This window comes from Myotis yumanensis, unplaced genomic scaffold (assembly GCF_028538775.1).
Source record: "Myotis yumanensis isolate MYYU_CA2020_CCGP unplaced genomic scaffold, mMyoYum1.0.hap1 SCAF_12, whole genome shotgun sequence".
Classification (NCBI taxonomy): Eukaryota; Metazoa; Chordata; class Mammalia; order Chiroptera; family Vespertilionidae; genus Myotis; species Myotis yumanensis.
The window spans coordinates 42,232,364-42,257,948 of record NW_027223763.1 but is presented as its reverse complement, the minus strand read 5'-3'; the positions used below and the strand labels follow the sequence as shown (position 1 = coordinate 42,257,948).

General features: G+C 37.8%; 1 protein-coding gene across 7 annotated transcripts in view; it reads right to left on the bottom strand.

Moving 5' to 3' along the window:
• Window positions 1-25,585, bottom strand: part of TRPM3 (transient receptor potential cation channel subfamily M member 3) — a 773,499-nt gene that overhangs the window by 212,163 nt on the left and 535,751 nt on the right. For all 7 annotated transcript variants that reach the window (XM_070431513.1, XM_070431508.1, XM_070431509.1 and 4 more), the window contains exons 2-5: window positions 21,763-21,842; window positions 20,026-20,230; window positions 8,616-8,829; window positions 5,141-5,265 (exon numbers count right to left, since the gene is read on the bottom strand). In XM_070431513.1, coding sequence (XP_070287614.1) covers window positions 5,141-5,265; window positions 8,616-8,829; window positions 20,026-20,230; window positions 21,763-21,842 — 624 coding nt within the window. The remainder of the gene's footprint in view (window positions 1-5,140; window positions 5,266-8,615; window positions 8,830-20,025; window positions 20,231-21,762; window positions 21,843-25,585) is intronic.

Sequence of the window (25,585 nt, the reverse complement as noted above, 5' to 3'; positions counted from 1 at the left end):
AGCAGACTTGAGTGGGTCTCTTTGCCTGTGAACTTTTCCTCTCACATCTCCTGGATAAATCTTAGCTAACCTAGTAATGAAAAATCCAATAAATCCTGCATCAGGACCACTACTGTGGTAAGTTTTCTGAGTTTACAATTTGAAGTCATACTCGGCTTGCCTTAGAAATTAAGTGATATATATATATACTGAGTTGATAACTACCCCAGAATTATCATTCAATGGTATTATTAAACTTGATTTTTCTTGGCTTGAAATATCAAAATGACATCAAAAGAACACTTTCCAATTAAATATAAGAACTCTTAGAGATTATAAAATTCTGAGAATAAATCTATAATTAAGGAAACTATAAGATGTCCTTGAATGTCAAGATAATTTGATAAGCACATAAGATGATGTGTTGGAAATCTCCCCAAACACAATTTTCATCCTCAAGTTAAAATGAAATGTATTTTTTCTTGTGATCATATCTAGGTTTTTAATTTGAAATGTGTGTTGTTAATCTAGATTTGGGAAAAAACAAATGATAATGGCTTCATAAATTGTTCCATTCCCTGAAAAAACTCCGGGAAGATTGTTTTCTAAAGGAATACAAGTCTAAAATGAGTCATATGAAAATTAAAATACATTGGAACTTCTTTCTTGACTTTACACTGGTGACACTTTTATAATCATCTATTAAGGTTGAGATTATCTAGGGACGAAGTGAAAGACTCTGGCCACACTTGTTGAATCTATTTTTAATTCAACTTACAGGCATATGATATTTGCCAATTACCTTAACTAATAATAAGAACATGATATCATTAAATACCTTCTTATACCTTACTTGGCATACTACTAGTTAAGAGTATGGGCTTCAGAGACAGTGGATCTTGGTTCTAATCCTTATTTAGCTGCCTTACTATGAAAAGTGATAACACAGACCTCATAAGGATAATAATCTATGCCAGCACAGAGAGCATCATCAAATAAGAGCCCAATAAACTATAATTACCATTATTATGATTATGCTCATAGAAATTTTATGAAGATAGACAGAACAGGTGTTTTTAGAAACCACTTAGAAATGGAGCAATCAAATCTTGTGGAGTTTAAATGATATGTCAATGTTTCGTGTTCATAAAAAGTATTACATCAGTGGTTAATATGAAACAAACAAAAATAACTCAGTCTCTATTTTTGAGGAGTTATTAATTAAGGTGGGGAAGAAGACAGTTATGAGATAAATCAGAATATGACATTTGGGATAAACTTAGAAAAGATGACTTGGTGGAAGTGAGTCTTGAGGTTAGTTTGATTGAAGTGTAGAATTTTGGGGTTGTAATAGAAGAAAGGGTCAGTAAGAGTAATATGGAGAAATCACAGAGGTGGGGTTCACCTCAATAGCTAAACAATATACATTTTCATGTCTAATCTCAGGACAAAAAAGTATTACTATCTAATATTCATAGCATTATTCTTAACCAAGTCTGTTGTATTAATCTACTAATTGAGAAAATAAATGTTTGGTTAAACAGAATAGAAGAAATTTAAATTTAAAGAACCAAGGCTAGTTCTCATTCATTTGGGTGAATCACGCATTTCTCAAAGGATGCAGTGGTTCTCAACCTTCCTAATGCCCGACCCTTTAATATAGTTCCTCATGTTGTGGTGACCCCCAACCATAAAATTATTTTTGTTGCTACTTCACAACTGTAATTTTGCTACTGTTATGAATCGTAATGTAAATATCTGATATGCAGGATGTATTTTCATTGTGCGCGACCCACAAGTTGAGAACCAGTGGTTTAGAGACAGGTCTGTTCTCAGTCTACACTTTGCCCCCATTACCAACATGATCATCCAACTCCCACCTTGAATTGCTAAATAAGAAAATAGTTTTCTATTCATATGCCAGGTTGAAAAATGCCCTCACTACAGTCACTATAGTATGATCAAGCTTGGAAATATGATTAGAGATAACGTGTGATAAAGTTGTAAACTAGTTAAGATCTATCATAGTATTTTCCCCATAATGTTTATTTTCCTTGTAGCCTGAATTTCATCGTGCCCAATTCAGCTTCATCAATATTCATTGAGCACCTACTATACTTGAGGCTCTAATTGGAGCTCTGAGACTCCAAAAATACATGCCTGTATCTTTAAAGTCTAATTTAAGGTCTAACTAAGAGCTAAGACTTGAAGGGAGGTAATGTAAATGCTTCAAGATATCTTGAAGCAGACTTGGGGCAATTTAATCGTTCTTCTTTATGTTTAGAACTAGTTTTGCCTTTATAGTAGCATTCCAAAGGGATATTCATATTCTGAGATGAATAGCAACTAGCAACTGCTGTGTCAACGGCTTCTATAAATAGCATACTCTAGTAATACTTGAATGTCCAGCTTCTAAAAGTGCTCATTTGAGAGCCAGCTCCACAGAAATAAAATAATCTATATTTTCTATCACTTGGGCAATAAATCCACTGCAGTAAATATCAAGGATAAGAAATAGAGCCTTTTTTTTATTCTTATATTTTTATTTATTTCAAGTAAATTTCCTAGATTTCCCTTGACACTTATTTTGTGCCACTTCAACATTATTCTGAAATACAGACATGGACTTGACAAAAATACCACTATCTTATGTTTTCAGATAATTGCATTTTGATAGAATTCTGAAGTGGCAAAGATTTTTAACAATACATTAGTGTTTTCCCCCTGCTACATGAGGTTTATCTTTTTGATGTTTATTACATGCAAGTTTAATTATATAAAGTAGAAGAAAAAGGGCAGAGGCACTAAATTAAAATAGCTATGAAAATTGTTATAACTACTTAAGAAGCTTACCAGAAAACATTTCTATTTTGATGATTTTTAGGGGGATTTTTACCATGATCATCAACATTTTATTTATATACTACTTTTTATGGCAACCTACCATTACATTCTTGTTGAATGATCATACTAGAATAGCAAAGACATATTAAAAATTCCCTCAAACTATGTCATGATATATACCAATTTTATTACAATAATTTATAGCCTGAAAAACAAGAGCCTGAGAAATTCTATGTATATTCCAATTCCCCAGTTTTTGTGAAAAACTGTACTAGAGTGGTTGAAATTCAGTGGATCTTGGTCAAAGATTTACTAAAGAACTAAAATACACCCGTTTTTCCTGTGTTTTCTACAACCTGCCAATTTCATTTCCTTTTCTCTATGCTCTCTCTGAGGTTCACTTGGATGTTGGTGAGCTATGGCTTGCCTTTATTATAGACTCCTGTGAGCAGGGACAATGAATGTGCACAATTTACTGTACACACAAGTGGCTCTTTCTGCCCTCTAGGCTGGTATCAAGACCATTTCTCATTGGAAAGTCAGACAATATAATTAAATCCTATTGGCACAGGCATGGGTAAATTCCTATTGGCATACAAGTAGGAAGAAATATGGGGGGGGGGGGGAGAATAAAATAGCATAAGGGGAGGTAAAATCAGAGAAAAATGTAGGAATGGGAGGAAAAATAAATCAGGAGTGATTCAGCTCAGCAAAACAAGTAAATGCAATATAAGTACTATCTTTCTGCAATCATAGAAGATTTATAAGAGGAACAAACAGAATATTATAAGAAGGACAGCATTCTCTGCAAATGTTTAGGCAACTGAGACAATTATTTGGTTACCCTCTCTTGAATAAAGAAATAATCAGCTTCTATTTATTCCTAGGTCATTTGAATGAGAAAGTTCCAGAATGCCTCTCCCACCCAACATCAAATAATAATAACAGGTTTAGGATAGAGATGCTGAAGCTGTGAATATTTAAAGATGATTTCTAAGTTATCACATTTTAAATAATTAACTCATTTGTTAATAAAATGCAATAATAAGTGCTTTTGGTATTAGGACATTGTAGCAGAGTCTAGTTCTTTAAGAAATATATTTGTTCTAGGTCACAATTAACCTACACTTAAGAGCCAACTTGGACTCTAATCCACGTATACTCCATCAAAGACCAGTCTCAGACACTCTGAAAAAATTAGTAACATTACTTTTACAGTCACTTCTGACTACAAAACACTTTGGGAATTGCTGCTTGAGATATTTAATTTGTGTGTGATATAAAACAGCCAGTAAATTTCAGTTACAGGGACACTCCACTGATAAAACCAATATCTCATTCCTTACTCTACATATTCTGGATAAATTAGCATGTCTACATGTAAACTGGAAACATTGATATGGAAACTTCTTATAACTTAAAATAAAAGCCTTGATGAATTTAAAGAGTATTTGTTTATTGCTTGTGTTTCATGGTATTTGATTTTTTTCTTCAAAGTATTTTGTTTGAACTTGAAAAAATTGCATATATTGTATTGCATTGAAGTAAGATGGCTTCACATGATTGCAATTCAACAGAAAAAGCAGATTAAGACCAGTTCTCAACCTCTTTGAGTTTTTTTCTTTTGACTTTTTGACAGACCCCATGGATAAGACGACGACTCAGATAAATATAAGACCAAGTTCTCTCTGATGAATTGTTGATTGATTGGTCAGTGTGTGGCTCTGGACGTTAGAATAGAAAAAAGCGGTTGGCATCCTGCTGAATTTGGTCAAGGCTTCTGAGTAGTGCCATAATGGGAAATACAGAATCCAATTATGCCCTCTCCTCACCCAGTGAAAGAAAGACCAACCAAGGCAGCCACAGCTCTATGCTAAGAATCTCCCTTTGCAGTGTTCCAGGTCTAGGTGAAGGGCACTCAAATAATAAAGAAGTTGGAGACCTGGGGTGAGGAGAGAACTCTTGATGTGTGAGTCAATGGGTCCATGTTGTTAATGAATCTTAATGTATCCTTGCCAAGAGCACTTGCAAGATTTGATGGGTGAGGAAAGACCACTGCTTGATTCAGGCCAAGAAGGCAGTTGATAGGTCTTACTTAGGAACTTTCTTAGTAAAAAGAATTGACACTGGAGTTTTCAAAGATAGATTTTGGAAAGTGAATAGTCTTTCAATAAATGATTCCTAACATAAGTTTCATTTTTGGAGGTAGGGGCTGAGAGAGTACTGTAATGTGTATATTTTGAATGGCAATTTTATTTAACTTTTTTGATATCACCCCTATGAGAAGTTACATACAGGGGAAACTCCCAGGACTTACATCTCTTCCAATCAGATCCTCCTGGTTTTCCACAATTCCCCAGGGGGCAATACCTATGGTACATATCTTCCCTCGAGACTTAGATGCATGGTCCTTCAAGGCATCGCCAACATGACGAATAACACCTAAGAGGAAAAAGAGAAGTTATTCTTGCCTTTTAAAGCAATTACTTTCCATTGTTCTAAAATAAATTGTGAGAACTACTATTATTTCTCCCAAGATTAAATGTGCTGAATATACAATTTTGACACATTTCTATACAAACTGCATTGTTTATGTGAGTATGAACTTGTGCCTCTGATGCCAGATACATTTGTCAAGACTTGTATATGAACTCCAGCAATGCATTTCTTAACTCATCTTATATGAAAAAATGCATCTAACTTCTGTAAAAACATAAATATAATTCTTTAAACTTAGAAAATCTTTTTCTGGTATTATAAGCATAATGATGTATTAAATATGACTAAGAACCAATTCCATGACTGTATCCTATAAAAAGCATGATATAAACATTATATTAAATTTACACCACAGTTGTAAGAGTTAGGGTCAAATTGAATAGTGTCAGCTCAGATTTTGTCAACCTTAATTTCATCTTTCAATTTATGGACACATAATGTGCAGACCCTACTTGGAAAAAAAATGTTGGCATATTCTGTGGAAAGTTCATGTTAAAAATATATAAATATACCTTTTTATCTTTATCATTCTAATAGTTTTCCTCTCCTATCATGATGGCCTTCCCCATCACTGTAGTTAAAAGTGAGAAATTCAGTTTATAAGATGGTTGGAGACCTATAACTTATCTCTTTATAAACCATCTAAAGAAGGTTCAATTAATAATCTTTTCACCTCCATCTTCAATGGTAATTTTCATATAAGATATGAAATATATTCTCTAAGAGAAGATGTTTCCACTAACAAAAATTCCACCCATTGCTCAAGGAAAACTTCACACCTGGTTTCATCTCCTATATCAGTGATGGCGAACCTATGACACGCGTGTCAGAGGTGACACATGAACTCATTTTTTTGGTTGATTTTTCTTTGTTAAATGGCATTTAAATATATAAAATAAATATCAAAAATATAAGTCTTTGTTTTACTATGGTTGCAAATATCAAAAAATTTCTATATGTGACACGGCACCAGAGTTAAGTTAGGGTTTTTCAAAATGCTGACACGCCGAGCTCAAAAGGTTCGCCATCACTGTATATGAAAGCTGAGCTGGATTTTATTTCATCTAAGTTTGAACAGGATTTGGTTTGCATATCTTGAATAGCTCAATATGTCTCCTACCATATTCTGTCATGAATCATAATCACACACGAAGATGGCTCCTCTAAATGTAAAATTCCTTGAGGGAAAGGTTAAGGCGGGGGTCAGTATCATACTCATCTTTGTGTATTTCAGGGGCTAGCTCAGAGTAAAGGCTTAGAAACTATGCACTGAACTAAGCACACAAAACACACCAGGCAATTGAGTCATGGGCGGGGACATACATGTGTAAACAACTCGATTCGGAAATATTTGTAAGAGGAAACGGAAAGATCCTCCTTTTAAAAAATCAAATAACAAAATAGTGTAAATAACCACTAATCCACGTTGAGCTATTCTGGAAGTGTTGAGAAGAGTATCAATTTCACTTATTAGCTTATCTATGGATCTCCTAAGTGAGAGCACTGGTTTAAAAATATAAGGAACAAAGCTGTGACTATTCATATTAAAAATTCCCCCCATTTACATGCAAAATTCCTTCCAGGGTAGTCCTGGACAAGAAGTCCAATGCCCTTCCATCTGCCATAATCCCACCATTATCTCCTATGTAATCTGAGTGTGTCACCTCACAAGAGTATTGCATTGAACCTCAAGCCTGGAATGAGGCAGAAAAGAACTCTTTGGTTTATAGTATTTATGTTGTAAACTCTTCTTTTGTTATTAGATGTGCTTCATAAAAGAAGAAAAACAAGTACTCAGAAACAAGAGATTGGTAAGAATTTCTTCACAACCTTTAGAAATTTTGAGTTGGTCTCGATATAAGGTACAGGTTATGTCAGGAGAGCAACAGAGTGAATAATCCCAGGCGAATGGTGCCTACTAAGCTGTGAGTGAAAGTTGGAGCCCTGAAGCCTAAACAGTCATTGAAAGAAAATTGCTCTGTGGACATTTGATCACTACAAAATAAACAGTGAAGAGCTGACTGAGCAGGTCATTCTCAGATCATGTCAGTTACAGACTAAGCCAGGATTTCACGTAACAATGAAGAGCTCAGGCAATCCTGAGTTCACTGCTGAATTGTGTGCATCGAGTTCCGTGCTGAATGCTCACAAATTCTAGGTATTGAGGAGAATTCTGAGTGCAGGACTCACCCAAACATCATCCAAACTATAAACAAGAGAATAAACAACACTGAGATAATCTTTTATTTAAAACTCGTTGGTCCGGGGTTATGTTAGAATGTTCCACGACCTCCAAGTTTGCCTACATCTGCAGACTTTGAGACTTGTAACAAGTTTGAATTAACTCACTGCAGCATTACTTGTGTACTTTCAATTGGCACTTCAGATTCAGGCTGGGGAAATATGTCAAAACAATTTACAGGCATCCATTCCACTCTGTTGCACATTAATTCTGCAGATAAGCACTTCAGTATAAGTGGGTTTGTAAGAATTGGTTTGACAACCTGCCTGTATCACAATGTAGAAATGTCTCTTGCAGGTTGAAAAAACTGTTTGGAATTCAGAGTGGAGTGTATCTTCTACTGATGTGGAGATTATTTAATAACATTTGAAATAACAAACAAATAATATTCTGGGCTTTGCTACTATACTTTATGTTTCAGATGGAAAGAGCATTTTACAAAATTAAAGCTACTTCCATCAAACTTAAAATCAATTAAAAAACAGAGGCAGAGCTTCTAATTTAGAGCAAAAGTTATTCCTTAAAGAATTATTGGGTACAGCGCAGGGCATATAGTCAATAATACTGCAATAAATATGTGTGTGTCAGGGGATACTAGACTTATTGGAGGATAACTTCATAAGTTATATAAATGTCTCATCACTATGCTGATCACCTGAGACTAATATAATATCAAATGTTAACTGTATTTGAAAAATATAAAATTTTTTTTTAAAAGAATTATTGGATGCTTATTTGGCAACTTGAGATATTGAAAATATCCTATGGTATTACATTAGTCACATTTAAAAATTCTGTATAGTCAAGTATTAAATATCACAACCTGTTTGTCATGCGTAAGTAATTCTACTTGGTTGAGAAATAATGGTAGAGTTATTATTTAGGTGAAGGAGGGAGAGAGAATGATGAGAGAAGAGAGAACTAGTGAGTATGGACACATGGGTAGGAGAAGCCAGGGGGGATATAAATACATTTAACCTTCGGAGAAAGTTATCTTAGTCACAGTGCTCTCGTGGCTTGTGTTGCCTTTCTCTGCCCCACTTCCAATCACCTGTGTTAACCCCGCCAGTGAATATCCACGCTCCAGTCGTCATGGCTGCTTTGATAAGACCTTTCCCAAAGACTTGCTTGAGTTTTGGCTGGAGTTCAAAGTTCTGCAGGCCCCCATGGACAGAGATGAGAAGCTTGGGAAGCTCCAACTGCCATTCCTTGGTCATCAGGTGTAAGAGGAGATCAGGTTTTGTATCGAAAGATACTCGCACATACTGGAAGAAGAACAGCCATGGGTTAGATAGGGCAGGGCTGGCTGGGGCTGCTTATTTTTAGTGACTGCAGTGATGAATGAGATGTGTACCTACTTGAGAAAATGTCTCATATGAACTCAGATTTTTTAAGAAGGGGTACATCATCTACTTTACCAAACGAGCCTTCGTTAGACAAAGGGAGACACTATTTTTTAAAGGTTTTCTTGAAATTGTGAATAACTATAAACTTTCAAATTATTTTTCTTAAATGAAGCACAGGCACAATTTTTCCTGGAATATGATCTTTGCTCAAAGGAAATCATGTTTCTATTTACTGGCATTAACATTTGTGCAACAGTTCAAATGTTTCTAATATTTTCAATATAAGTGATCCCTTTATGCCAGCTGGACCTGGGTGTAACTATATCTGTGACCCTATTATTTCGAGAGGTTTTGAAAAGTTCTATCGTTCCACATAATGTAATGAAAATTTTAAAATAAGATAACAGCTGATTATATTTATTTAAATCTATAATAACTGCATACCAAATGTTTTATCTTTCAAAGAAGACAAGTGACAAAAGGCATGCAAATTTCTCTTGCAGTATAGTTGGAAAAAAAAGAGAATATATAGCATATATAATATTACCAGATGCAACCAGAAATAAAGTTATGACAAGTAACTTATAAATGAAATGCCATAAATGCATATAATGATAAATCTATGTATATAGTTATTCATATCACCATATACATAGTTACTCTTAGGTCTCAGTTTAATTGTATAAAGCCTTTCATTTCTATCTGGAAACAATGGAAATACTGGGAAAATATTTTTGAAAGCCTTTTGTAATGCAGTGCTGAGCTGGCATGAAAAGAGGGAATATCCTGATTCCTAAACAGAGTGGAAGCTGGAATCTCAGGAGATAAAGAAGCACTAAAGCAGGCTTTAACCCTGTCAGTTTCTCCTAAATCCCGGAAGACTTGGGTATCTGCTTTAATGGGTTTATGCAGTGTGGGTGAGACTAATCAGGGACCCCCTATAGACCTGGGATACTTCAAAGGCCTCCAACCTCAAGAGTAAGGAAGAAAAAAATAAGTCTGGTGTACATAAGAGATCAGGAAGTTTGCCTGCTTACCTTTTTTCCTAAATAGAAAAGAAAAAGAAATTCTCCTCTGATTATTTATAAACAAAAATAGATCCTCATCCAGGTTTTAGCCCACATTCACACTATCAACATGATTTCAGAAACTCAAACAGAGTGATATATAATAGTTCTGTTGGGGTAATGGCTCCTGCTAACTGGCAGAAACAAATGTAAATTCTCTGTGCAGGAATATGTCATCAATCAAGACCTCAAATAATTTCCAAGGGAAAATAATATTTTCATAGTAAAATAACTACAATAAATTACACAAGGGAATAAAGCAGCATGAGTGAGAACCAAAGGAAACAACAGACAGTAGAATAAGATCCTCAAAGATATTGAAATGATCAGACACAGAGTATGAAATAGCTATATGTTAAAAACATAAATGAGAAAATTCAATATGTGAGTAAAGAACAAGAGATGATAAGGAATGACCACATACATTTGAAAAATAATAAAAAATAGAACTTCTAAAATTAAAATATAATAATTTAAATAGAAAATTAAATGGATAAATTAAACTACCGAACAGACATGCTAATGATATATCCAGAGCAATAAACCAGATGCCACCTAGAGACTAAGGAATTGAAAACAGAAGAAAAATGGAGCACCTTGGAGGAAATACCAGAATTCTCGATAGTGATAAAAGAGATAATGGTGAATAGATAACACTTAAAAATATCCTGGCTGGGAATTTATCAGAATTGCAGACTTCTTTCCCCAAATCCTTTTTGATCATATTATTTTCCAACTCAAATTGTTATATCATATGTAAACTCCCATTCTGCCTGTCCTGGTCTCCCACAATTTGGCCTTACCCTACTTATTCAGAGACATTTCCCTACTTCTTTCTGTATTTGGCTAATGTTCTTTACCTCCTAGAAAACCCAGTCCCTCCACTTTCATCTATATAAATCATTCTAGTCTTTCAAAGACTTTCACTGACTTTTCCTGAGAATGCAAACTCATGTTGATGCTATATCACTCTCAATCAAACCCAGTCTGATATTTTATTTCTGGTTGCTGCTTGCACATGTCAGTTTTATCTCATTGCAAGATATTTGAGGAGAGGGACCATGTTTGACCTGACCATGATTTTTTCAGTACTGGCTATGAAGTAGTTACAATCTTAGAAATAAAAGGGAGCTTGGGTTAGCAGTCATGGGAACTAGAAATCATCTAGTTCAATTCTTCTGCTTTACAGATGAGGATACTGAAAACTAGGGAAGGTGAATAACAGGAACCTCAGAGCTAGTTATCTAATAACTAGAGGCCCAAAGCACGAAATCTGGGCAAGAGTAGGCCTTCCGTCCCCCGGCTGCCAGCACTGGCTTCCTTCTGGCACCCCGGACCCGGACTTCCCTCCGGCTGCCGGCAGGCACCCAGGACCCGGGTTTCCCTAGCAGTCCTGGCTTCATCCGGAAGGTCGTCTGGAAGGATATCCGGTCTAATTAGCATATTAGGCTTTTATTATTATAGATTAACCATTCACTAATCCATTCTGAAAGTTACTGCCACACGGAACTCTAGGTTGAGCTGTGCTTCTCAGACTAACATGCATGACTCACCAGGAGGACCTCGATTCAACAGGTTGGGGATAGGGCTTGAGGTTTGGCATTTCTAACTAGCTCCCCAGGGACCACAGGGGTAGCAGGGATTACAACTCTTTCCCAGACCAAAGATTCTAAGTGGTGTGTCTTGTGTCTGTCATTGGACCAAAGGAAAGAAAGGACACTCAATATTTTATATGAAATCAAAGAGTAAAATAGAGGAAATACTGGAAGAATTACTCAGGACAAGCCACGTTAAATAGGAACATGCAGTCATTATCAAGCTACTGAGCATATCTCTAACTAGCTAATTCTTTGTTATCAGGAATAATTCTTACACAAAGGAACACATGATTGACTACATCCCACTCCTGATAAATAACAAATACTGGGCGTCCTTGGTCCTTTGGTTTTATTTGTGGTTTATTGTGCCCTTCCCTTTGAGCATGAGAGGCAACATAAGGAAAAAAGAGAAATATTTAAATAAAGCAATTTGTTACTTTTTGTTATATTATTGTTTAGCAACTCCATGAAATGGTTTTGGGTGATAAGCAAAGAAAAAAATTCTGAGGTGTTCTAAATTAAAGAGAAGGCTGGAGAGTGAAAGAGATGAAACTGTTAGCCTGTTAAAGGCTGCTGACCAGCTCACAAAAGCCTTCTCACATTCCTGTTTTAACCCCTTGGAATTTTGGATTAATTTCCAGGTGGGTATTTCCTGCTGTTTATTTTAGCCAGGCACCATCTAACTCCAGGAGCCTTTGCTCATCTACAGGTGATCTTTCCAGACTGCTGCCCACAGCCAATCTATTGGAGTGGACATTTCTTTATGGGGATTCTACTACCCCAGAGCTGGCCCTGCTTTACTGTCCCCCACCTTTGCCCATAGCTCATGTGAATTCTGTCAGACTACCTCTTTCTTTCCCCTTCCCCATACTGGAGGTGGGACAGTGGACATGCTGTCTTTTCTACCTGGCCATGCGCCTGGTGATTTAGACTCCATGCCCCAAGACCAGTCTTTTGTCTAGCATTTTTGACTCAATAAAACCTCACTTAAAAAAATTTCAGTCATGGAAGTTAAAGATTTTTAGTTTAAAATGAGCATAAGAGAATAATAAAACTAAGGGATAAAATGATATTTCGTGATATCTGAAGGTTTAAATTTTAAATTATTTTCTTATACCCATAAAATCAGGTTATTCAGTAAGCTCTCCAGGTGCTTGTAATATAACAGCCCACTCCTGTGCCGAATCAGCAGCTTCAAAATCACAAATGACTGTTCCCGGAGCAATTCATCAATTCCTGCTAAATGGTCAATGTGGTTTGAAATGAGGAGCTATTTTGGTTGTCAAGATAAGCAGTTTTGTCTGTCCACTTGTGAGCTCATTAATTGCTAAGGGTTCACCTTACAAATAAGAAATCCTCCTCGTGCCCTAGCCAGTTTGGCTCAGTGGATAGAGCATCAGCCTGCAGACTAAAAGGTCCCAGGTTTGATTTCAGCCAAGGGCACATACCCGGGTTGCGGGCTCGATCCCCAGTGTGGGGCGTGCAGGAGGCAGCTGATCCATGATTCTCGCTCATCATTGACGTTTCTATCTCTCCCTCTCCCTTCATCTCTGAAATCATAAAAATATATTTAAAAAAAGAAATCCTCCTCATGTGTATATTAAGTTTAGTCACCTGAGCAGGACTTTGATGTAGTGACATGTGCTTCCATTTCTTGATTTCCAATTATGTGCAGCATCACACTTTAGCATCAGATAGTCACCCTGTAAGCCATCTGGCCAATTTGAGCACCCTTTCTTGTGAATAGGGATGATCCTGACCATCTTACAGGACATGGTAAAGATTAAACTGTGAAAAATCCCTGTTATAGCAGAAAAACTGATACATGCAAATTGGGTGATGGTTATAATGACTTCTGTATACAAAAGAATTCAAATGACTTGCCTTTAGCTTTTAAACTAGTACGCCCTTCACAGTAGTGCTTTGTATCTCAACTCTTTAAGTTATCTGGAGTGACTAGTGCAGGTGTTTATACAAAAACTAGAGGCCCGGCCCGGTGCACAACATTTGTGCACTGGGGGTGGGTGGGGGGTGGGGGGTGGGATGCGGGTGGTCCCTCAGCCCGGCCTGCATGCTTTAGCAGTCCAGGAACCCTTGGGAGATGTCCCACTGATGGCTTAGGCCTGCTGTCAGCCCGGCTTGTGGCTGAGCAGTGCTCCCCCTGTGGGAGCACACTGACCACTAAGGGACAGCTCCTGTGTTGAGCATCTGCCTCCTGGTGGTCAGTGCATATCATAGCAACCGGTTGTTCCGCTGTTGGGTCAATTTGCATATTACCCTTTTATTATATAGAATACCTGTCAAGAGGGAGAATGCTATAGCTCTGGGCTACCTAACCCATCCTTCAACACATGCTCTTATAGTTCCCCAATCTTTAATTTCTAGAGATAAACTGAGCTCAAATAAGTTACCCATGCTGTGGTTATCTCCCCTTTTCCCTTCCATTATTAGGTCCTTGACTGACAGAAAGCCTTGCAATGAGCTGATGACAATTAGAATTGCATCTCAAGAATGCTCTGCATAAAATAGAGGTTTGCTCTAGTTGAAATTGTACTGTTTGGTCTATTCTTAGGTGCTTTGGAGGCCAATACATTTGGCATAACTTTCACAACAATACATATTTTGAGTTCCAAACCACAACCTTAGAAATGAAGACTTTACAGTTGAGGCTATAAAAGAAAACTAGAGATTTTCTTTTGTGAAATGGCTTTTGAGAACTAAAATTCTTGAATTGTTGTTCTGCCTGGTGCTAAAGGTCTTTTTGTTTAGCAGGTGACTTCACCGCAGTTTTTATTTCTAAAGTCACTCCTATTGCTTCATTGTTAGAAATGTTCCCATTCACTCATCAAAGCAAAATTCAACTTTATTATGCCTCACTCTGCACTAAACTTGGAGATCACAGAGGTGTCACAAACCAGACAGTATTCTTTTCCCTTTATGACATCCAGGGTGGCCAAAGGCTGAAGAGTGGGGAAGCAGCCAGTACTATTTAGAACAGGCTGGGGCTGTTTAATTAAAAAATTAATCATAATCTTCCTTTGGCATTCTGAACCTGAGCTTCTGAGGAGCAATCTGGCTCTGATAATTAATCAGTCACATCTTTAGCCCAAAATTTTTACCCACAAAACTTTACCCAGCTTTTAAAATGAACACTTAAAATAAAACAAAACAATAAAAAAATCCAAAACTGCAGAACAATAAATCTGCCTACATTCTAGGAAACGGCAAATGACTAATTCTCCTCCTAAGACTGCAAAAGCACCTCTAATTCTTGGAAATGAGCAATTGGTATTTGTTAGTAGTGCTTACTCTGAGTAATAGAACTACTAATACTAATATCTATTTTAACATTTTTAATGCCTTTCTTAGGAGCCTGGAGTGGGAAATTTGCCCCATTTCCCTTTATTTTAAGAGATGTGACAAGCATCATTTCATTTCCTAATTCTTTGTAGCCACATTTCAGATGAGTCCATTTAATTACAGCTGTGGCCAAGGAGAATATGTTGCACCAGACTACTATGACAATTTTGCTGATAGCAGCTTTTCAAGTTTGTGGAGCCTTTTGCTTTGCAGCAGGAGTTGAATACTTATGGTGGTTTAATATATGTTAAAGCTCCCTAGAAAGAAAATATTGGGAATGTAAATGTGAGGTGTCACTGTTATTGGATTCCTAGCTTGATGACTCACAACATTTTGGAGGTGAAAATGCCATCGTAATTTATTCCATATTGTTTTTGTAATTCCTCAATGTTAGAGACTGGGTACTTCCAGGTCATGGATGCTGAAAAGCCAAAGCTAAAGGTTTAGAAATAATTATAAAACTTCACTGAGAATATGAACAGGCCACAGGGGTTTCTCTATGCTTTTTCTGCCAGAAATTACTTAGTGTAGACTCTTCTAGAAGCAAGGAGATGAGAATTTTCTTTTTAAAAAATTTTTTAAAAATAAATTTGGACATAATTCCTGCCCTGAAATTCCTGGAGACACGTAAAATAATTTAAAAATGGTTTTCTCAGAGGGAAGGTGAGGGTGGGTGGTAAGAGATCAAACCCATTGACACACATTGTAGGGTGGTGAAGGCCTGGACAGGGGGCAGGGGTGGGCTAGAAGGAGTCAATGGGGGGAAAAGGAGGCATCTGTAATACTTTCAGCAATAAATAAAATAAAACTGTTTTCTATAATGTCCTTAAAAAATACCGACAAATGAAACAACAGGAACTTGAGTGCTTTTCTCTGACAGAACCCACAACCCTTTGCTTTTATTTTTTCATTGATCTTTAAAATCAGTAATAACTTTTTGAGATGTGTAAAATCATGATGAAGTCTACAAATAGAAATATCACTGCAAGTCACAGAGTGTATTCAGGGTCTAGAACCCATGGCTCCCAAACCTGGGCTAATTGACTTCTCAGGAGATGAGAATTTTCTAGAGGGCAGATGGGTTCCTTGAGGAAAGTTGGCTCTTCCTTCTCTATAGGTCTAGAGAAGGAATCAGAAGTTTCAGTGACAAATCCTAGTTTTATTCTCAGATTCAGAAGGCACTGTCAGTTCAATGGTCTGGAAACTACAAGATGAAAATTGGAAATCAATGGAGCAATTACACCTCCCCCCCCCCCAAATACCTTACTGTGCTTATGGAAAGCTGCTTAGTTAGCCATAGTCTAGTGATTCGCTATTTTGTTTTGCAAAGTGGGATTCCTTTATTTTCGTATTTGCTGTGTGTGAGTCAATGGTGATTCCCAGATCAAATTTGCATAATGCAAAGTATAGCAGATTTTTAAAAAGTCAAATTCAATCCCAAAACATTTTAAGAGTGCAAGGTTGTAGATGCCTCCCCCCATCCCCAACCTAGGGTCTCTCCCTTGGCCTTCCCTCCTCCCTGCCATCCTCTATCCACAATGCTCAGACAATGAGGCTTTCATCTTGGCAGGCTTTCATAGTTAGAGCTTTAAGTATGAAAATGAGGCATAAGAACAGTTACTTCAATTATATGAAAACTGTAATAAGAAGCTCAACCTGATCTAATAAGCAGGGGAAAACCTGAGAATTATCTGGGTGACTTGAGAGATTTAAATACAAGCTCTTAATTAGGTTATACTTACCTTGTCCACAAGGCAGCTCAGCATTAATTAAAAGAGATGATTAGTAAGCAAATAAGATTCTGTCTCATCAAGTGCAGCACTGCTTCCTTTTCTAAGTAACCTACAGTCTCAGCCTCAGATAAAGAAGAGTCTTTGAGGAAGGACTCAACGTCCGATGGTGCTCTCTCTTGCTATTGCTCTCGAAGGCAGTTTTAAAAAGTTACCTGGAACCCACCCTTGTAAGACAACGCTGAAACCACAGCTTTAGTATCTGCATCTCCTTGACTTTGGTGCCTCTGTTCTGACTTTTATGATGCATCTGAATAAACTGTCAGGTCCCCCAGAAGCTCAGGAGTGCCTTGTTTGGGGACATGGCATTTGGTAATATGTGGCTTGGTGTTGAGAAGGGAGTGAGAATCCTTCATTCACTGCCAACTTTGAATGTCTCCTTCCTGTGTCACCATTTCTCTGCAATGTGTGAGGGAAGCTGGATTCATTTGTTTTACTAGAGCTTGTCAAGTCTGGGAATTGAGGACGGAATACTACAAAGGACTAGAAAGGGCTCAGAACATGGTTCTATTAACAGCCTAGGATGCAATTTCACCAAGAGCTCTTCCCGTTCACAGCTTCTGCGTCTAATGAAGCTCATCCAATAATAGTGATCCTCTATCTCTAGCACAAAGTTTTCAGAATCCTTATAAAAATCTAGAAAAATAATGGCAATTAGCTTCCTTCCAAAACACAACTATAGTGTGTACCAGGCACACAGGGCAGAGAAGAAACAGAACTGCGGGGGAGTCCTGAGGAGCCTGGATTTGAGAACTATCTCTGTCGTTAAATAATTGTGTGACTCTTGGGAGATAATTCAACTTGACTGGGTTCCATATAAAACAGGTAGAAAGGTTTGGGATTATTTAGCAATTTTTAATCCAGGCTGGAATAACCTGGCTAACTTAAACAACAAAAACAAACCGGATGCCAGTTTCTATCCCAGACCAATGAAGGAGACTCTCTGGGGGAGACTCTTACATGGGCATCTGTAGGAGCCCCTGCGGGACACCTGAGCCTCCAGGCTGAGAGCCACTGCACCTGATCCCTCCAGTGTCTTTGGTGCCCAGAGTTCTGTGGCATCGTGCTGTACTGCCTACGGTAACACAGGCATATAATGCTCCTGAGCAGGTATGGTTTTCATAATTTTAATAACAATGAGAATAATTTCAATAATGATTCACTTTCCTCCAACTGTATCTTCCACCAACCTCCAGCAGACTCTGCCTCACCTTGTGTCCAGACCACATGGGCATTTTGAAGACACAAGCACTTCTTCTTGGGTTGTCTTAAAGGGAACAGTTAATGTTATACCTTATTTTAAAAAAAATTAATGAAGGGCAACGTTAATCTGCCCTCTAGAATTTTTGATCACTTTGCTAAAAATCATTTCAACTTTCAAATATTTTGTCAGGAGTAAGTGGCCAAAGACATATTAAGTTAGTTGACCTGCTTCACTTAAATCCTGGCCAATAATTTACCACAGCTTCCCATCTAAAGGCTGGCACTCTTTCACAGACAGTAGTTGCTGATTTTCCCTTTGTCCGAACTGCAACCTTGTTTGTTGAAGAGGACGAGAAATAAAATTGGTGCAAAACAACCATCCTGACTGACAAAACAAGACATATGACATTTGGAACAACTCAACCTCTTTGTCTAGACAGGAGAATCAAAATACTTCAAGGGCAAATATTCAAAGTGGACAAAATGTGCATTGTGTCTGGTGAATCGCGTGGGTTCCCACTTGTTAAACATAAATCAGTTTCCAAAACATGTCCTGGTCACTGGAGGCATCATGGTCATTAGCATCTCCCCAGGTGATCACTTTGGAGGGACACTCTTACTTATGAGCAAAATAATGCTCAATTTGACAGACACTGCATTCTAACAGTGGAAATAATGACCAGAAGTTTACTTACCATGTGCCTCTGAGTTTGTGGCATGATACTGGCTGGCATCATTCAAGGACCCTATGAAGTTACTGGACGTACCACTCTATGATTATTGCCTACTAAGCCACTTCCTCTCCTGTGGTACTTTTCTTATAGGGGAAGTGCATGACTTTTAATTAATGCCTGGTTCAAGAAGACCCACACTGTATATGGTTCAATCCAGACTGTGAATGGGGACTGTGCTGAGTTGAGGACCCTTAATGATCCTGGGTAGGTAAATGCATCCCTTAATTGGGTGTGGAAGTGACCATCTCCATTTCCCCTAGTTCTGTACAGGCCCAGACTAACCCTTTCTTTCTTTTGCCAGGCCTTATTGGGAGTTGCATATAGCATCTCTTTTTTCCCCAATATATTATTCAAAATCGGTTTTAATCTAATATATAGCTTAGAATTAAGTTTCTCAGGGAAAAACTGTGAGAATAGCTTATAGCTATTCTTGGTGAAGAAAATATTGCAGTTGGCAGGGGGGCGGGGTGCAGATGTGAGAATGGGGACAGGAGAGGAAAAAAGACAAGAGAGGTGGCTTTGTTGCCCATTTCCGGACTGTAACTGATGAAGCGACTTATTTTGCATTTTGCAGTAAGCTTCTCTAAGCAAAATTTTCTCTCCGAACTCAGAAGCCTCTGTGGCATGCCTGAGAACAGCCACCTCCAACTGCTCCACCCTCAGCGATCTCTCTTTCAACAGAAGCAAGCTTGTTGGAATAGAGCATTTCTAGAATTTCCAAAAACACATGGTATACTTTTCTCCCGGCAAAATCTGACAGCCAAGTAGGGAGAGGGCCACGATGAAAGCTGAAATTTAGAAGTGACAATTCTGAGAAGTAAAATGTGTTTATTTCCTAAAGCTTCCTTTCCAAAGAAAAATGCTTTTCATATGGAGCGCTTCCATTGAGAACATTATTGAACACAGGTGCTTGGAGAAAAAGCACTCAGTCTGATAGAAGAGAGAAGAAAATAGTCTGACACGATCATTTCTAGTTTGAATTGAGAGAAATCCTAGTTACCAATAGAACAAAATAGAAACCTAAAGGTTAGATTTTTTTTTTAACCAAAGGAGTTAGAAAAACATGTCTTAACAATGAGACCCAGATGGTAACATAATAAATAGTGGATAGAGAGCTACTTATTATGAATAAAAACAACAGACATGTGTCTGATCTCATACTAATCCTCAGAGGGAGGTTTGTTTGCCTCATTTTATAGAGAAAGAGCATAGATACATAGGACAAGGTACTTAGAGCAGGTTACCCGGCCAGGAAATGACAGAATTGGGATTAGGTCTGAAGACTAAACCTCCAGCTCTTTGCCATTGCCTTGTAGGACCTGTGAGAGAATTGGGGAAAATGAATGGATGTTTTTCTGATTACCATGGCTTTATTGGAATGGCCACCTCCTTGGAACTCAATGGTCCCGAAAGCATCCGTGGGGCTGAGTTGAGTGTGCTTGCTGATGGACCACTTCTCGGACTGGATGTCATTTCGGGAGAGGCGACTCTCATTTTTCTCATTCTGAAGAACGGAGATGCTGGGAGTGAGGCCCACATGCTGGCCGATTAGACGCCCGCAGCAACACCTATAACATAGGAGGTCAAAGTGAACCATTGTATTCGCCGCTACTGGAATACACCCTTAAGGCTGGAAAATATACAGTCTGTAGCAAGCCAGTTAGTCAATTTTCAGGTGGAATCCCATATTGTGATGGTATCAGGCACATGAGGAACTCAGGATTTACCTGAAAATATCCCTTTTCTTCTCTGCCCCCTCATTTTCCTTCAGCTGTGTAAGCTGTACCATGTCCCCTGTCCTCCTCCACCTACCCCTCTCACACCTGCCATATTGTTCAAGATTGGAAGCTGCGAACAAAAGCTCTGTAGATGTTTTTACTTCATATTCCTCCTGTCGATCAAATCTTGCAGGAAGGACACTGAGCAGCTCAGAGGAAGAATTTTAATATGCACATTTAAATGAGGAATCTCACTCATAGGTGAGTCACAACCTAACTTGTCTTTTCCAACTTGACATTCACTGTCAAAAAGCCAATTCAGAGGGAAAAAATCTGCAGTTTAAGTGTTCTTATAGAAACAATGAAAGAATTATTCACAAAATATCTGAAAACAAAATTCACTCCTTAACCCATGAAAATGTCCTTCAGACTTTCCTGCCACTGTGGCTATGATTATTGTTATAACACTAATACACAGTTACCATTTATTAAATGCTAACAGTGTGGCATTCACTTTATGAGTATAAAACTGTAGTTTTGAAGGTTAGATAAGGTTAGATAATTTTCTCAAGGTTACATAGTCTGTATGATTCTATAGTCCAGTGATGGCGAACCTTTTGAGCTCGGCGTGTCAGCATTTTGAAAAACCCTACTTAACTCTGGTGCCGTGTCACATATAGAAATTTTTTGATATTTGTAACCATAGTAAAACAAAGACTTATATTTTTGATATTTATTTTATATGTTTAAATGCCATTTAACAAAGAAAAATCAACCAAAAAAATGAGTCCGCGTGTCACCTCTGACACGCGTGTCATAGGATCGCCATCACTGCTATAGTCTATATTTTAAACTGCTTAGTACATTGCCTTTTAAAAAAGGCATTTCCAGACATTGATATGTTACTTTATCCCAAATACTTCCCACTGTTTTGATCTTCAAAAAAGTAAGTAGGAAACTAAAAATGTGCTTGGATAGGTCTGAAGGTCTGCATTCTAATTAGTAATCTGCTAAAAGTCATTAATTTAAAAATCTCTTTTGCATCACAGCAATGTATGTTAGTACAAAGAAGTATTTTGATGAAATGCTTAAAAAGGAAAACCAGTAACCATACAAATATATATACTCCATCTTACATGCAGTGATTAATTCCTTCCCTGGTGATCTATTTGTTATTCTGTATAGATTCTTAGAGAATTCACTGCAGAGATGGCATATTATGTGGTATGTGTATAAAATATTGCTGCAAAGATGTCCAGCAACAATAAAAATTGAACTTTAATTCCACATTGGTCTACATGTAATGAATAGTTCTAACTATTGTAGTTTTCCCATAATTGCTACTCCATGTTCTCGGTACATGATAAAGACAGCAAAATTACCTATGGGGGTCTTTGGTGCTGGGTATGATGTGAACACATTCTCTTTTATAAAATGCTCTTTCTATCCAGGATTTCTGAGCCTAAAAAAAAAAAAGAGTAAAGGTGAACATAATCTTTAAGTATTTTAGGCAGCAACATTTCAGAATAACATGATGGACTAGTACCTCATAAACTGAAATGAAATTGTGGTTACACACATAAACACCGACTACAACAAAATCAATTACTCCCAGAACATGATAATTAGGTTATTCAACATTATAATTTTGTGAGTTAAAGGAAATGATCATAATAAAAAACAGCGATAGAACCATATACAAATTCATGATTTTTGAAGGACAAAAATACAATGCTCTTTTTAGAGAAAATGAAAAATATACAGCAGTATCGTTTTAACCCTACAGATAACAAGTGTTCAGTTGTGGGAAAATATACAGTTGAACTTTGAGCAACATATATTTGAACTGTGTGGGCCCACTTACATGTGAATTTTTAAAATAAATACTGTAAATGTATTTTCTTTCCCTTATGATTTTCTTAATAACATTTTCTTCTGCTTACTTTATTGTAAGAATATAGTATTTAATACATAAAACAAACAACTTATGTATTAATCGACTACTTACATTATTGGTAAGGCTTTCAGTTAACAGTAGGCAATTAGTAGATAAGTTTTTGGGGAGTCAAAAGTTATACTCAAATTTTTGACTGTGCGGGAAGTTGGCTTCTCTAAACCTTGCTTTGTTCAAGGGTCAACCATATATCTAAACAAGTATAAAGTTTGTATGGCTGACACTTAGATTTTCCTTGAAGAAGGAAAGAAAAATGGTGAGGTAATTACATAACTCAAGGGCCCTAATCCATCACCATGATTTTTTTCTAAAATCTAAATTAGCAGTGCTTAAATACAGAGGAGGGAAAATGGAAATGGAAACATAAGGAAGATAATTGTCTTCATCACAGTCCAAAATTTCACAGGTAATGCCTTTGGAAGGAAGTACAATAGTACATTTTCTTGCATCCCACATGCCTTTAAGCATAGAAAATACAGCTTCTCAGATGGGCATTGTTGGGACTGTCCACCCAGGAGTCTGGCCACTGAGATGGGGCTCTGGGAAACATAAAGGCAGTTCCAGGAAACTGTACTATCTTTGTCCCAAAGAGGAGTGTCCATCCTGCATCCTTTTACCCCTTTCTTCATCGCATTTGCAATAGAAGTGTCTCTTATGGAATCCAGAAAGCTTCTCAAAAGATTCCTTCTCTAAGTGTTTAAGATAAAAGTTGCTATAGCAACTTAAAATGTTATTTCTATCTGGTGTCCTCTTCTACCTAACCCAGCGCCAGGACTAAATTCATACTCTTAAAATACACAAGGCCAAAGCGCAGCCAGGCTGTTTATTTGGCCTGTCTCATTAATGACCACTGTTAACTGTGACAAGCCCCCAATCGCTGGCCATGATGGATATTGACTCTGCCAAGACCCCAACTATCCATATAAGTTGTGCTAAGGTCTGGTTTGCCCTCCACCCCTTATTTGTGCATCTCCTTCCTCTCTCAAGATAGAGTGTCCACAAACATGTGGCTCTGAAGGCAGTGGTTGTCTAATACACATGACAACACACACTTTAAAAGTAGCAACACAGGGGATGCCTGAGGGGGTATGTAGGAACTGCATCCTGTTTCAGTCATGGTCACAATGGGGTCCCATACCTTCTGAGTGTTTATGCACTGTCCACAAGACAAGGAGCGCCCTGCTTGCCTCAGAGATCCGTGGGTCCAGGGGGCCCACTGCACCCTCCCACCACTAAGGCCACATTTGCAGTTCTGTTTGTCAGCTGGGCATGAAAAAGCCCCAGTGTCTATTCTCAAAGAATTTTTCTTTTCAAATATGTAGGAAAAGCTAGTGGCTACATCTTTGCAACAGTGTAGATGATAACCAGTCTTTATCTATCTAAAAAGCCTGTAAGTTAAACTATTCATGGGCTGTGATTTTTTCCTAGACACTGAATACTCTCGTTGATAACATCTCTTGGCAGAAAGACGGTAAAAATATTCCTCACTGGACATTTGAAACCAACTTTCCCTACACCTTGGGGAGCAGAAAAGAGTGCACTTTTCTTTTTTTCTTTGTGGTCCACTTTGGCTAGGGTTCAGAAGGATCTTTTGGGGGAGAACCTGAGAATTTCAGGGGGTACTAATCAATACTCTCTGAGAGAAAGCAAGAATGGTAACATCATGGGTAGAGCATGAGGTTCGCAATTAGAAAAAATGGTGTGAGTGGGACTCAGCTATGTGGACCAAGTCAAATAATTTCTTTGTTCCTCAGATTTCTTCATCTATAAAATGGGCACAACAGCATGCCTGACACACGGAGTTATTGTTATTACTTGGGAACAGTGTTTTCACTTCAGAAAGTCGAGCAGTCCTAGGTTGGTTCTGGTACTAAAAGTTCAGATGAAGTTTCCGACGAGAGTACTGTGATTTTGCTGTAGCAGATGGACCTAGATTGATCTCACTTTGCATTGGGGAATAGTGGCCAATAACAAGGTATGTAGGAAAGCTATTTAATTTCCCTGAGCCTTTTCTATAACATGAGGATAATCATAGCTGTTTTGGAGAGTTGTATTAATCAAAGGTGAATAATTCAGGGAAAGCACCTGGCACTTAGTAGGAGCTCAGTATGTAATAACGCCTGAGCTTTACAAAGGGCTCACTGGGAGCCTGGATTTGTGTCATAGATGTATTATCTCCATGGAGGCTCATCAGAACGCTGTGATTACTATTATATCCATTTATCAATGAAGAAACTAGTCAGATGCAGCAAATAGATGTTAAAGCCAGAGATTGAACTTGACCAGTCTGATCCTAGGGTTCACACTCTTACTCACTCTGCTAAACTGCCTCCCAAGTGGGATATTATTTAAACACACACACACACACACACACACACACACACACACACACTGATTTCAGAGAGAAAGGGAGAGATAGATAGAAACATCGATGATGAGAGAGAATCATTAATCAACTGCCTCCTGCACGCCCTGGCATGTGCCCTGACTGGGAATCGAACCGTGATCTCCTGATTCATAGGTTGATGCTCAAACTACTGAGCAACACCAGCCGGGCACCAAGCTGGATATTATTGATATTAAATACTCTTGATCTTGGCAGTGCCATCTGTGCATGTCTGGAAGTGCCTTGGTATTTGAAGAGAGTTGGGCTTCTAGAGGCATGTCTTAGAGCCAGTTCAAACTTGTATTTTTCCTCTTCTATCATTTCTCCTTTCTGTGGAGACTGTTCATTACTCACTATGCTATCTGCTCTTCCTCTCTCCTTCAGGTAAAGGATTTACGTGGGACATTAGGAAGTCATCAGATTATGAGAAGGAAACAAGAGGGGAAATCTTTATAATAACTACAACAAAGACATGTAATCGCAGTAGGACTCCCAGTTTGAGAATCTGGGAGACCATGACATAGATTAGATTTTTCAAGGGCTCCTTCATTATTTCTCTCTCTCATGAATCCCAAGTTCAACTTGGAAAGCCCAGGGAGTTTTACTCAGATGCTGTGTAGTAAGGATACTACACGTAGATTGCCAACTTGTTGGTTAGTCTTTGATTATAAAGTAATTTGACTTGTGTGCAGTTAGGCAGCTTCATTACCTTCTAAAAGGTGGCAGGGCACTTCACTGTTAGCAAAGGGACTGAGGATTATTTTCTATTTCTTCTTATTAGAGGATTAACCACTTCCCTTACAAAGGCACAGAAAATTGGGAGGAGGAAAAAAAAAGAAACATAATGTAAAAAGAATCTTTCCAT